The following is a 12,650-nucleotide window of genomic DNA, read 5'->3' as shown; positions in this document are numbered from 1 at the left end:
CTCTTATTTTTAATGACGGTCCAATAGCTCTTGCTGGGGAAAGCTCCTGAGTTGGAAGGGCAGGAGTGAGAACAGACGCAGACAAGCTGTTCCCATAAAAGAGACACCAAATGAAACTTGGTAACACTTAACCTGAAGGGCTACTTTGCTTCAGAAACCAATTTCCATGGAAAAAAGAACAAGATAATCACTTCACTTCTGTTTCCTTTGCTGTGCCCATCAAAGCCGTATTAATTGCTATGCTATTTTGAAGCCGAACTGGTTTCAACATCATCATAAATTATGTCTCTATAATAAAACTTCTGAGTCATAAACATCAGCCAATATTTTTTTCCTGTTTTCCATGAAGACACTCATTTATTTTCCATTTTTTTCTTTTTCTGATTTATGCCTTGAAAGATGCTTTGCTTTCAAATGAATCCAGCTGCTGTGGTGAAAATGTTACTGTACTCTGACCCTCATGGTTTTCAAAAGCTGAAGCAAAATGCTATAAATGCTGCTCAGTGTATTATTAATGTGATAAAAGGATCTGTTCTCAACATGACAGCATCACACCACCAGCTGACCTCCGAAACAATCAGAAGCAGCAGTACATGCTAAAAAAAAAAACAGGTTAAAAAGGTAATAATTCCAAGAAATAATTCAGTGGCAGCAATTATCAGTCTATTTAAAAATTAATAATGAAATCAGGAATGAAGCTTTTCACTGAAGTTTGACTCAGGACTGTGTAGTTGTAATTCTATTGAGCTATAATTCTACACAATCTAATAGGAAAATTATTTCCTTGTCATCGGAAGAGATTATTGAAGAGGAATATCCTTGCTGTAATTTAATTATTTCAATTATCTAATACATTGTGAAGGAACAACACCGCATTGTCTTGATCTTAAGATAGATGCTGGCTTTAAAAATGAAATTGCAAAGGCGAGACATTATTTTATAAAAGAGAATGCTTCTGTAACTGCTAGTGCGAAAAATTAGTCTTTTATGAAAGAAACCAGTTTCATTTATCAATACCAATACGGCAGGGGAACGGGGGAAGCACACCAGGACACCTACCCAGCATTGCGCTTCCAGCCTCCGTGCGCCGTGGAGCTGGACCTTTCTGTTTCGGAGCTGGTAGCTCTGTGCTTAACAGCCTGAAGTAATTCTTTTCTGCCATCAATTTTCTTTGTTGTTTATGGACCTGTACAAGCTTTTAGCATCCATAAAATTCTGTGGCAACAAGTTCCATAGCTGAATTAGGCAGTGAGCGAAAGTGTGGTTGTTTTGAACCTGGTCCATTAATTTTGATACCCTCAGAGTTTGTGTCATTAGTGACAAGGACTATTTCATTCCCATGTCATGTTCTGTTGCTGATTTTTATAACATTTTAACTTATTCTTTCCCTTCCTCAAGAGGTTTGTGTGTGTGTGTGTGGGGGGTGTTTCACACTGAAAAAGCCCTTATCTTTGTTTTCCCTTTGAATTTAATTGTAAAATCAGTATTATTTTTCCTATACTTTTCTGTACTTTTGGATCTCTCTGTTGCTCTTGTACCATCAACCATATGAGTGTATCTATATATGATGTTCAGCGCCCAGATTTTGGATAATGTGATAATGTTCTATAGATCCTAAAGCAGACAATGGATGGATCGGAGATGGTAGGTGGGTGTTTTTCTTCTTTTTCCGCTTGTTTTGTAAGTTCTTGTGCATAGCAGTTGTTTCAGGGTTATCTTTATCAATGGGGGCATTTGGTGCCCTGGACAGCCCAGGATGCTGTGATGTTACGTGCGTCTTGGTCAGGCAGGGTCTAGAGCTATTTACTGCATTTTATACCACAGGGGTTTTGCTATGGGATGTTTTTTGCCTTTTTTTTTTTTTTTAAATTATTGTCATTATGAAGTACATGGATATTTTCCTGGTATTAAATGTTAAAACTCCATGATCATCTTCAGGTGTAGTCAGAGCTATTTCGATGCTCATAATTGTCTAGATTTTTTTTTTTCCTTCTTTTCTTACCACAGACAGTTCTTTCTATATTTACTACGTTTAATTTCTTCTGACATTTTAATCACTGGTGAAGTTGTGAAAGATATTTCTGGAAATCCTTGTAGTTAGCTTTTAGTGTTACTACCCAGAATAAATTAGTAACAGCAAATTTTTCATCTCACTTTTTTTTTTTCAAGGCTCAGACGCCAGCCTTGTGGGATCCCAAGGCTGACTAGAGAGGCTGAGGCCACTGGAAATACAGATTTTATGCTCTGGTTTTTTGCTTGTTTGCCAACCAGTTATTTATCCTATTGGGATATTTTTTTCCCTTTTTCCAGTAGCTACTTAAACCTCTTTAGTGACAGACCTCGTCAAACGTGTGTTGAAGAAATCCAAGCAGAACATGTTCTTTTCCTGGATGCTCATTAACAGCCTCACACACCTCTTCGCACTTCATGAGCAAAGACACCCCAGTATAAAACCTGTGTTGACTCTACCCCAGTGCAGTGATTTCTCAGTCTGTTCACTAATTCTTCACTTTATTAGTCCGTCTGTCAATTTGCCCAGTACAGCTGTAAAAGTCTGTTTCCTGATTTTTTTCCCCTCTCGATTCAAAAATTGGTGTCACATTTGGCATCATTCATTCTCTAGCAAGGAGCCCTTCTTTACAAAGCCCTGTGCTTAAGTACCGTCATGAGGGGTCTCATGGTGCTCAACTTATGCACAAATTAAAAAAAAATATATAAAAAAGAATTTAACATTAAAGCACCTCAAGGCTTACAATGTGGGTGCCCACCTGCAAGAATAAGCTGCAAAGAGTGAGTAAGGTGTTGGGGTAAGTTATAGGTCTTTCATATTGAATGCCTTTGGGATGCAACTGGGTAAACCAAATATTAAATGTAGCTTATAGAAAAACACTAGGATCCTCTTTAAGGCTTTTTTAGGCCCTGAGCCCAAGTAACTTAAGGTGTTCATTTTCTAGTTTTTGCATATCTGCTGTTATACTACAATAATACTATGTATAATACAGTACAACTATTCTAAAAATATATTTTTCTATAGAACATATATTTTTATAAAAGTTGTCCTACATTTATCTTTATATGCACATTCTTTCTCTAGAGTTATACTAATAATTTGCTTTACTTTTGAAAGCTTTTTAATTCACAAAAGGCAGTGAAGGGTTCTAAGCTTTGATTAAGCAGACGAAATGCTGTGCCTACTTGAGAGACGATTCTTATTAGTTGTACCACCGTGACATGTTTTACATATGCTGACCGCCTTTTTCTCCTGAGGTCAAGGAGGCTGTGAGGACAGAAAGCAAACCAGTTAGACTACTTTATAATATTGCTACCCTGAGTTTGGTAAAATGAAATGTATTTTCTATTTAAGCATGGCGTTTGGTAATAATTTCAGTGTAATGGGAGCAAGAGCTAAATCTAGGAAAAGCAACAAGGAGTAGTTATGGCTTATCGGTTCCCAATCTAATCTGTCAGTCATCTGCAAGGAATTGCTATATTCCTAGTTAAGTAGCCTGATAGTTACTTCAGTTTGATTTTGATCCACTTTAATTTCTTAGGGATATTTTAAAATGTTTTTCAGTTTTACATTATTTATGAATGGGGTTGACATCTAAGCAAACTGATGCAGTAACGCTCAATCAGCTGTAACTTCTGCTACGAGCTCTGACTACATTGAACTTCCATTTCCCATTGCTGGACTACCCCTCCGATAGACGGCATTCAGGTTGCAGAAGCTCACCACATAGTTAAATGAGGGCAGAACTGATAGCAAAAAAACCCCTAATTTTAACCTGTCCAAGCATTTTTCAACCGACAGGCACGGGAGAATGGTACTTGGCTGAAGAGGACTATTGTCCTGCTAAGGTGCCACCTACTTATTATACAAACAAATACTAAGAAACAAGAATGCAAATACTTCTTTTTTTGACAGGTAACTTTATTAATAATGATCTTGGATCTGTCGCACCTACCAGGTGCCAGTCTTTTTTCACACTCTGCAAGACTTTCTGAAGAATAAACTAGAAAGGCATAAAGTTAGTTGAAGCTACTAAGACACACATTTGTAGGTGGGTCTATTTTGGATTTTTTTTTTTTTTTTACAGAAGTTTCCATGAATGTGTGTCAAAAAACTTAAATACATTGAGAAAAACAGTAGAAAGACTATATTTACAGTCAATTATAATGGGCACTGCCAACATATCCAATAACAAAAATAAAACAAAAACTTTTTTCATGTTTCTTTCATGCTTTTTTTTCACAGAGATTTTTAAATATGATTTTGTTTTTTAAAAAATACAATAAGGAAATAATTACATTCTTAATATGAGAACATTATCTTACAACATACAGCCTGGGCCAATTAATTTGAAAGTGTCTTTAACAAAAATTTCTAGTAAATTAAGTATTCTCCATTTGAAAAATCAAATTGCCACAATCATCTCATTAAAAAAAAACAAAACAACCTTTGATCCCCCAAAGTTATGATCTCTTTTTTTTTTTTAAAAAAAAAGCATCACCCATAAAAAAACAATTTAAAAAAGCACCTGGTACAGTAACAGGAGTTTGTTGAGGAAGCACAAGTGTAACATTTTCTTAAAAGACATAGAAATGCAATGGTTTAAAATACGAGAGTTTTCTTTAAAACAAAAGTCATGCTGCTCTATGGCTGACTTCGCCCGGTGATCCTGAAATCTAAAAATGGTGAAAATACAGGCTCTGTCGCTCTTTATAAAAAATTGTACAGCAATAGTACTATTCAACAAAACAGAATATATTTCACAGCACTGAATGTGGTCTATAGAGAGGTTATTTCCCGAGGTCTTTTGTTTTCCTCCTTTCAAAACCTTGGCCGTGATACAGAATAGACATACCACTAATGCAAAGTGCGATGGTACCAATGTACTTACACATTAGAGACATGCAATTACAGTACGTGCCGGGTTGGGGGCGAGCGGGCGGTGGTGGCTTTATGGAGCCTTTGCTGGAGGAAGGGTGAAAGATGCTTAATTTTGCCGGCAGCCCCTGCTGCAGCAGGCGCTATAGGTGTCAAGGGCAACCGGCAGCTATGGCAGAGCAGAAGACTTGCGGCGCTGGGGTCATGTGCACGGCCCCGGCACCGCGCTTGGACAAAAATTTGCACACTTCTATCTCAGGCATGGATTAAAACCTAAAACCTGTCCTTGCCAAGGATTTATATATTTATTTTTTTTTCCCATGGGATATAAGGGGTGGAAGATACAATGCCAATATTGGGTAAACAAGTGATTTGGCTTTTGACTACTCTGCATTACTTGATGCGGGACCACTTCTTAATGGCAACTGTTACATCATTGCAAACGTTGACTAGAAGCCTAATTTGCATCATAAATATGTACAGATATAAATTAAATATTTATTGAAATATACAAATAAATAACTTAATTTGAAATAAAATGCCTAAATGAACTTAACTTTTGCTTCAAATTTGTTTCTGCTAATATCTATGGGAACTTGATACCGTTTCGTCCATAGTCATACAGCATAGAATGTGCCCTTCACTTGTAGAGTTAGTAAGTAAGCAGATGACCTAAAATAATAGAAAAAAATCCTGTTTTCAGTGAAAACCACACTGACACTTGCTTCCCTACTGTATCTGCATTCCTGCGGCACTTTGTACAAAGCTGAGTCCCAAAGAAGTAAAGAGCCTTTTCTCATTTTGGGCCCCATTTCTACTCCACTGAGGTCAATGAGATCCCTGGAACTAATTGCATTTGGGAACAGGACACAGGGTTGTGTCCTATCAGCTATCAGGTGTTTCTGATAGCTCTGTGCCTTCAAATCCCACCAGCTCCTGCGGGAAGTTCTCTGGCATCCAGCTCAGCTGGGAATCCCAGTGTACCCATCAAGAGTTACACACACCTATTCCTAAAGGCTACAGGACTATAGGCTGGGTCATAAAGGGATGTGATCCTTGATAACTGCTGTCTTGCCAACGTCTGTGGTTTTAATTGCAAGTTTTAACTAATTATCAAGACATCCACATCTGTGATTATCTCAAAGTATGAGTAGTATTTTAATTTTTTTAATTAAAGCAATTTTCTAGTCCTCACAGTTGAGGAGAGAAAAAACCTTCAGAATGTGATTGAAGGCTCTCCAAAGGCTTAAAAAAAACCACAGAGAAAAAAATTAGAAGAACCCAACCCATTATATGTTTTTTCCCCTCTCTCTCTGCTGATTTTTTAAAGCCAATCTTAAGATTTTGAAGGACTTCAGTTGGCAATTTACTGCATGTAAGTTCTCAGGAGTGACATGGATGGAGGCAAAGAAGAACAGATTTCTACAATTTCACAGACTAAAATGCAAGACACTGTTTCTTAGTAAACAGAAATGAACTCCTGTCTGAGAAGATCCCCAATTCTTTGTAAAATTGTTTATAAAAGAGTCTGGAAACTATCATCTTTTCAATCCATCTTCCTCAAAAATAATAGCTGAGGTCTGAAAAGACGAAGGAAACTAAATACAGCAGTGTTCTATAACTCAAGTTTAACAATACTATATTATAAAAAACAAAACAAGACTGACTGCATAAGCTATTCTGAGTTGCCATTATCTGTTCAGGATTAATTTCAATTACGTTTTCTTTTCCTAGAAGTATAGAAAAGAAGCAGTATCTAAAAATACCTTTTGCCTTTTAAAAAAAATGAGGAGCAAATCATAGTTCAACAACATGACCTTTGAGAATGACTGGTGAACAACTGGAATACTAATAAAGAGAATGTACTAAAATACTTTTTTTTTTTTTCTTTTTCAAAGTATGGCAGCTTTTTATCTCCCAATGACAAAAGCATCTGTCTAAATTGTATCCAAAAAATGCTTCACAGCTGAGTCGCGTCATCCCACGGTCTCGCACCAGCGTAGAGGACGGCGGCACTGAAGAGCTCCTGCCTTCCCGGCCAAGGAAGCCGTGCCATTTCTGTGAATACTTTTCTTCACTTTTCTTTTGCCACGTGAACCGCCAACAGCAAGGCGATTGCTGATGAGCAAGACTTCGCTCAGCCACCTCTGTGGCAGACCTTGCAAAGTCAGTTTTAACCTGTAAGAGTACTTCTTATCCATAATGATTTCACATCGGTCTTAACGCACCAGTCTTCAACGGCGTTTAGGCAATCTGCTGCGATATAATTAACATTGCTGCTCTATGCTGTTTCAGCAAAGTAAACGTTCAACTGAGACTTTATGCTCCTTTTTACTTACTATGGATGGTTTGGTGGTTTTGGTTTTCATTTGCTTTACCAGTGAAGTTGGAAATAAAGAGTTACAGCTAATAAAAAGGGGCACACGTAGTTACACAGCAATACAGTAGAGGGAATACAGGCAAATTAGCGCCAAGCTACCATTAACTTAACAGAATTATAAAACCTCTTGTGTTGTATCGCTTGATACCACCTTTCAGATGAGTCTTTTGCAGCCTACGTCTTGGTCCATAACAGGTAAGGCCTTTATGGAAAGTGAGTGGTTTTGCTATACTTATGTTCCATTTTTCATCTCCCATTCCTGGAAGGGGGGAGGGGGCGGGGAGAAAAAAAGATATGGAAAATGTTAGAGAAATCAGGATATTTCACTGATGTCATCAGTTCTGCTAAGCCAAAGCCAACTGAGGTCAGTAACAGTTTTTCCATTAACTTCACTGGATCCAGCCTTCTGCCCACAAATTAGTTTGGGAATGCTAACAAGTATGTCCTGATAGCGTCTGTGCACGGCTTCCGCCCCTCCGCAACTATATATGGCAACTTTCTCTCTCGCGCAGTGCAAATAAGCCATGTTTGTTTTCTGCAAAGGGTGCTTGTGGAAAAAATTCGCACACCACAGTTGGTCTAAAGCACTCAGCTGGAGCCGAATAAGAGAGGCTGATTTAGCATGTAGGGCTTTCTAACTTACCTGCGTGAGACAGCGGGGAACACTCAATATCTCTCATAGCTGACACCAAGTGATAACTTTACTACTCTTCAATTTTTTATTAGAAAACTCACGGCAGACACACGTTTCTATGGCTAAAAAGGGCAACTTACTGAGGTAGAGACACTTACAGGCAAGGTAAAGAAAAATGAGTTAGTTTACACTGCATTTGTTTCCTGTATACATAATCCAAGTTGAGCTATTGCTTGGCAAGTTCAAGAAATCACTTTGCCTTTCTGTGCCTCAGTTTCCCAGTCTGTTAGCTGAGGACAATGACACCTACCATCCAGAGCAAAGCATGTAACCTATAATGCTTTCATCCATATGTCTCAGAGCAAGATATCGCCGTTTCTTCTGCCACATAAGTGAAAATCGTGCAGTTAAATCAAACTTGTGGCTATTGAGCGACACCTACAGTATTTCCTAGCAGTACATAGGAGCAGAAGAGCTGAAGAGGGATGGGCTCAGCCTAGGACATCCACACGGTACCTACTCCCTGAATCACACCCTTGGAGTGATCAGAAAATAATGAAGATACGAAGGAGTTGGCCTCTCGCTGAAGTAATCCCTGTGGAGCAACTGCCCAGCTGGCCCTAGCCAGGTGCTGGGGTCTGCAGATTCCTCTCCCACCCATCTACTCTGCAGAGCGACTCTGCTGACTTGGCTCCCAACCTGAATTCCTGAATTTAATGCTCATTCCACAACGTTTAAGAGCTCTGACTGAAACCTGTTACTTGTCCATGTAACTATCTGTTTCTGCTGCTGAAAGCAGCAATAGCATTAGTTTGGCTAAACAGCTGCGTGACCGTGACACCTCTTCAACCATTGTTAAGCAACAGTAAAGGTCACGGTTGGTGGCTGCTTTAGCAATATAAGAAAAAAAGTCTTGGGTTTAAAGCAGATAGACAATAGCTGGGTTCGGGTTTTTTTAATATTTTTTTTCCTTCATTTAAATGGTACTTTTATTAAAATACAATAAATTTTAAATATTTAGTTTTACACTTCAAATTATGGTAAACCTAAACTTAAACCACAGTATTAGTAAAACCTGAATTACTTTAAAATGGGTATTAAACATATATTTTCTATGTATACGCTGCCAAAGCTCTAAAGGAAGTCGTTGGCTAAGCAACTGGGTGGAGAATTTTTCTAAGTGTTAAATAAGCCTTGAAAGCAGTGGCTTCTTTTGCAGGTGCAGAAGGAACTTTTTCTTTGTTTCCATTTCTCCAGCAGGTTCACGCCAATGAAAGAATGTTTAAGTCAACACTGACAGGCTGACTGGGAGCTGGGAAACCGGGAGAGCTCCTTTTCTTCTCCCGTCCCTGAACATAAACAAAATGTAAGCTGCTGATATTCACCAATCCATCAGTTTTGAAAACAGATCAGAAGTGCTCATTGCAGTTTCCTTGCTACACATAACAATTTGGTTTTATAAATTCATTTGAAACGTGACATATTTAAATAATTATTTTTCTTGTACAGCAAGGATATTTGGAGCACTATGCTTCTCTAGGAATGCTAATGCAGAATCTTGTTTTCCACAGTTTAATATGGTCTCCATTTCCAGCTGAGTGGACATTAACAAAATTGTAATTAAAATTCCTTCTGGCTCCCTAAAAACATGCATTATTACTTTCTAAAAAAATTAAAAACGTATGTTACAAACAGAAAAGTTAAAAAAAAAAATCCAAACATAAGTATGCATATATGTGCATACGTACAGTGTATGTTGTAAACTTTCAATCCCCAAATTGCTGCTAGCTCTTAATTTACCACTAGGTGTACGTTCTTGCATCGCTCTCTATTTCCCTCTCATGTCAGCACATCTGAAAGGAGAGGGATAGGAGAGGGATTTTGGTGGAGCGGCTTCCAAACCTGCTGTGCCAGGTGCCTTGCCTCCCCTCGGGGGCATTGCTGCGCCACGCAGCTCTCACAGAGCAGGCTGCTCAGGGCACACGCCTCGCAGTGCCAAGGGCTCATGAGCACGACGGTGACACGAGGGTGGCTGGCTGATGAGAGGCATCGAGTGCGTTCGAATACATACTGGGGGGAAAAATAATACCCTATTTGGACCGCTTATACAATTCCGTCATAACATTGGGAGGTTTGCCAGTTGCTGAAGATGCAAGCATTAGCAACGGACGTGAAATCTGTTTCACGCCCACGTATTGCACCGACATCCATGTGTGGAGAGCCAAGTAAGTTCTGCTCTGGGATACTCACGTGTGAGGCCTTTTCTTTAGCCACATCTATAAGGCCTGGGCTCACGCATAACTGCAAAAGGCCAAAAGACTTGAGAGCCAAATTCCACCCTCGCGCATGTACAGTTAACCCCCCCCCGCAAGCGGGGTGTGCTGCAGATGCATACCTGATGGCAGACTTTGGCTGCAGCTCCTTACGAATGGGCTGAGTGCAGCTTGGGTTGCACTATCTAATTCAGCAAAATTTCACTCTTAGTATTTAGTGCATGAGGTTTTAGGAAAAAGCTGTTAAAGCTGAATTGGATACTTTGAGTTGTTTTTCCCAGGATGGGAAATATGCTTAGTAGCTCCATATCCTTTCTGATTAGCCTACTCTTATATCCAAGACCCCTCTACAGAAGAGCTCGACCAACCTATCGTGCCATCCAAAGCAGAGCGATATCAAACAACACAGCAGGGTTTTTCCTGTACGGTATATGCTGAGCATAAAAAATGTACTATGGCTGGAAGGTGTTCTTTACACCAGAAATGTTTAGGTTTTTATAGTGCCTTGGTTTCTCCAGCTCTAAAGATCAAATGGCTGGCTTTAATGTTCCTGTCCAGCACGTAGCAGAAATCCACGCTCCCTTTTGTGAGGTCTGTGCTCTCACTGCTAGACAACATCCCCAAGTGATGCTGTGCTGACACGCAAATCTAAGATGAAGTGTATAGTTAGAGATGATATCTTTATGAGACAAATTAGGGTATAATTGGATAGGTTTTCAGAGCACATGAATCCTTCTTCAGCTTTGCAACACAAGCAGAACATTTCAAAGTTAAATAGAACTGAAACCTATTACTCTATTTATTCCTAGTTGAATTTAAATGAATCGGGCTAACTGGCATGAAAAGCAGTTGATGTCCATGGAAAAGACGGTGGAAATGAGGGTAGAAGAAGGGTATGAAGGCTCTCACATAAAGTACAGCAGGAGAAGTAATTCATGGCCTGGGCAATGTGGAGAGGTTAAGGGGCTGGGGAGATGGAACGAAGAGATTAGGATGTGCCAAAAAAACCCCAATCATTTCTTGAGATGATGATTTTTTTCAGTATCTACTACATTTACATGCCAGGCTCATGCTCAGTCACTGTAAATGTATATAATAAATGAAGACATGTAACAAAAGTTACCTAAAAAAATCCCTATACAGAATACTTCATTGTTTTGAAAAAAGAAATGGACTGCATGAAAGACAAATGTGTATGACTATTATTGTTTATAATTACAATTAGCAGTGAACTACTAAATCAACAAAAGTTTCGGCCAACATTATTACTTTCACCCTTGGATATGTGCTGCCCACATGCTTATGCTGCTAGCGAGTTTAGCCCAAAAGAGTGGTCATAAAAATCTCATTTAAACTAATGAATTAAAATTAGAAAACTCTAACAATACAAGAGGAATGCAAACTTCAGCCTGGCACTTGTGAGACTAAATTGAATTAATTCAATTTCTACTTTAAATGCACATTGAGAGTAGACACTTGCACAACACAGTGTAGATTATTATAATGTAGAACTATTCTTTTCTTGCACCAGGTGGCAAAGATCAGACCCAATCTTGTGTTGTTTCACAACACTTACTATAACAGTGCTTTTTTAACCATTTCTCTGCTACACAGATTAGTGTAACTTTATGAATTTTAGATGTACTGTCTACACCACAGACCACTTACCTTGCAAATTAAATCTGTAATGGAACAGAGGAAAACAGGAAATGAAAGAGTAGAGTCATATCTGTCTCTCAAACTACTTACCAATTCTGCAAAAGGTTCCCCAAAATCAGCAGTGTTTATGTAGTAATACAAATAATTTAGATATGGCGCATTCTGTTCTTAAAGCTAAATTTTATCCACAGAAGCAGCAGGAATCAACTTTTCGCTCTTTCCTTATCACAGAATCACAGAATCACAGAATGGTTTGGGTTGGAAGGGACTTTAAATATCATCCAGTTCCAACCCCCCTGCCGTGGGCAGGGACACCCTCCACCAGACCAGGTTGCCCAAAGCCCCATCCAACCTGGCCTTGAACACTGCCAGGGATGGGGCATCCACAGCTTCTCTGGGCAACCTTCTCTGTTGTCTCTGTCTTGCCACAAGCAAATAAGAATTTTTTGAAAATAAGGACAGACAAAGAATATTAAACACAAGTCTTCTCACCTTTGCTTTTCGAAGGACATGGCCTCGACATGGAGAATTATTTGATGAGGGAGGTCGTTTCAGAGCTGCCGCGCTGTTCACAGGTATCGAGCATTCAGTATCACTGGTATCACAACTGGAGATTGGAGAATTTTCCAAAGTTCGGTGCTTGAAAATTGGAGACTAATAAAGAATGAAAACCTTACATTGAGTTTCCTCCAAATAGTCACATGAGCAATATTTTCTATCTAGACTTAAAATTGAAGATTTTTTTTTAAAGAAATCATATTCAAAATAATGATGGATAAATAAAAAAGAGGTTAGAACAAAAGAAAACAAAATAAA

The 12,650-nt window shown here is 38.8% G+C and overlaps 1 protein-coding gene across 2 annotated transcripts in view; it reads right to left on the bottom strand.

Moving 5' to 3' along the window:
* Window positions 1–3,916: 3,916 nt before the first annotated feature.
* The window catches only part of AFAP1 (actin filament associated protein 1), a 120,001-nt gene continuing 111,267 nt past the window's right edge, over window positions 3,917–12,650 (bottom strand). For both annotated transcript variants that reach the window (XM_054824061.1, XM_054824062.1), the window contains 2 exons: window positions 12,327–12,488; window positions 3,917–7,527 (listed from right to left, as the gene is read on the bottom strand). In XM_054824061.1, coding sequence (XP_054680036.1) covers window positions 7,501–7,527; window positions 12,327–12,488 — 189 coding nt within the window. In that variant the 3' untranslated portion in view covers window positions 3,917–7,500. The remainder of the gene's footprint in view (window positions 7,528–12,326; window positions 12,489–12,650) is intronic.

This window comes from Grus americana, chromosome 4 (genome assembly GCF_028858705.1).
Source record: "Grus americana isolate bGruAme1 chromosome 4, bGruAme1.mat, whole genome shotgun sequence".
Classification (NCBI taxonomy): domain Eukaryota; kingdom Metazoa; phylum Chordata; class Aves; order Gruiformes; family Gruidae; genus Grus; species Grus americana.
The sequence above is the reverse complement of the archived record's forward strand: the minus strand, read 5'-3'. Positions and strand labels throughout refer to the sequence as shown.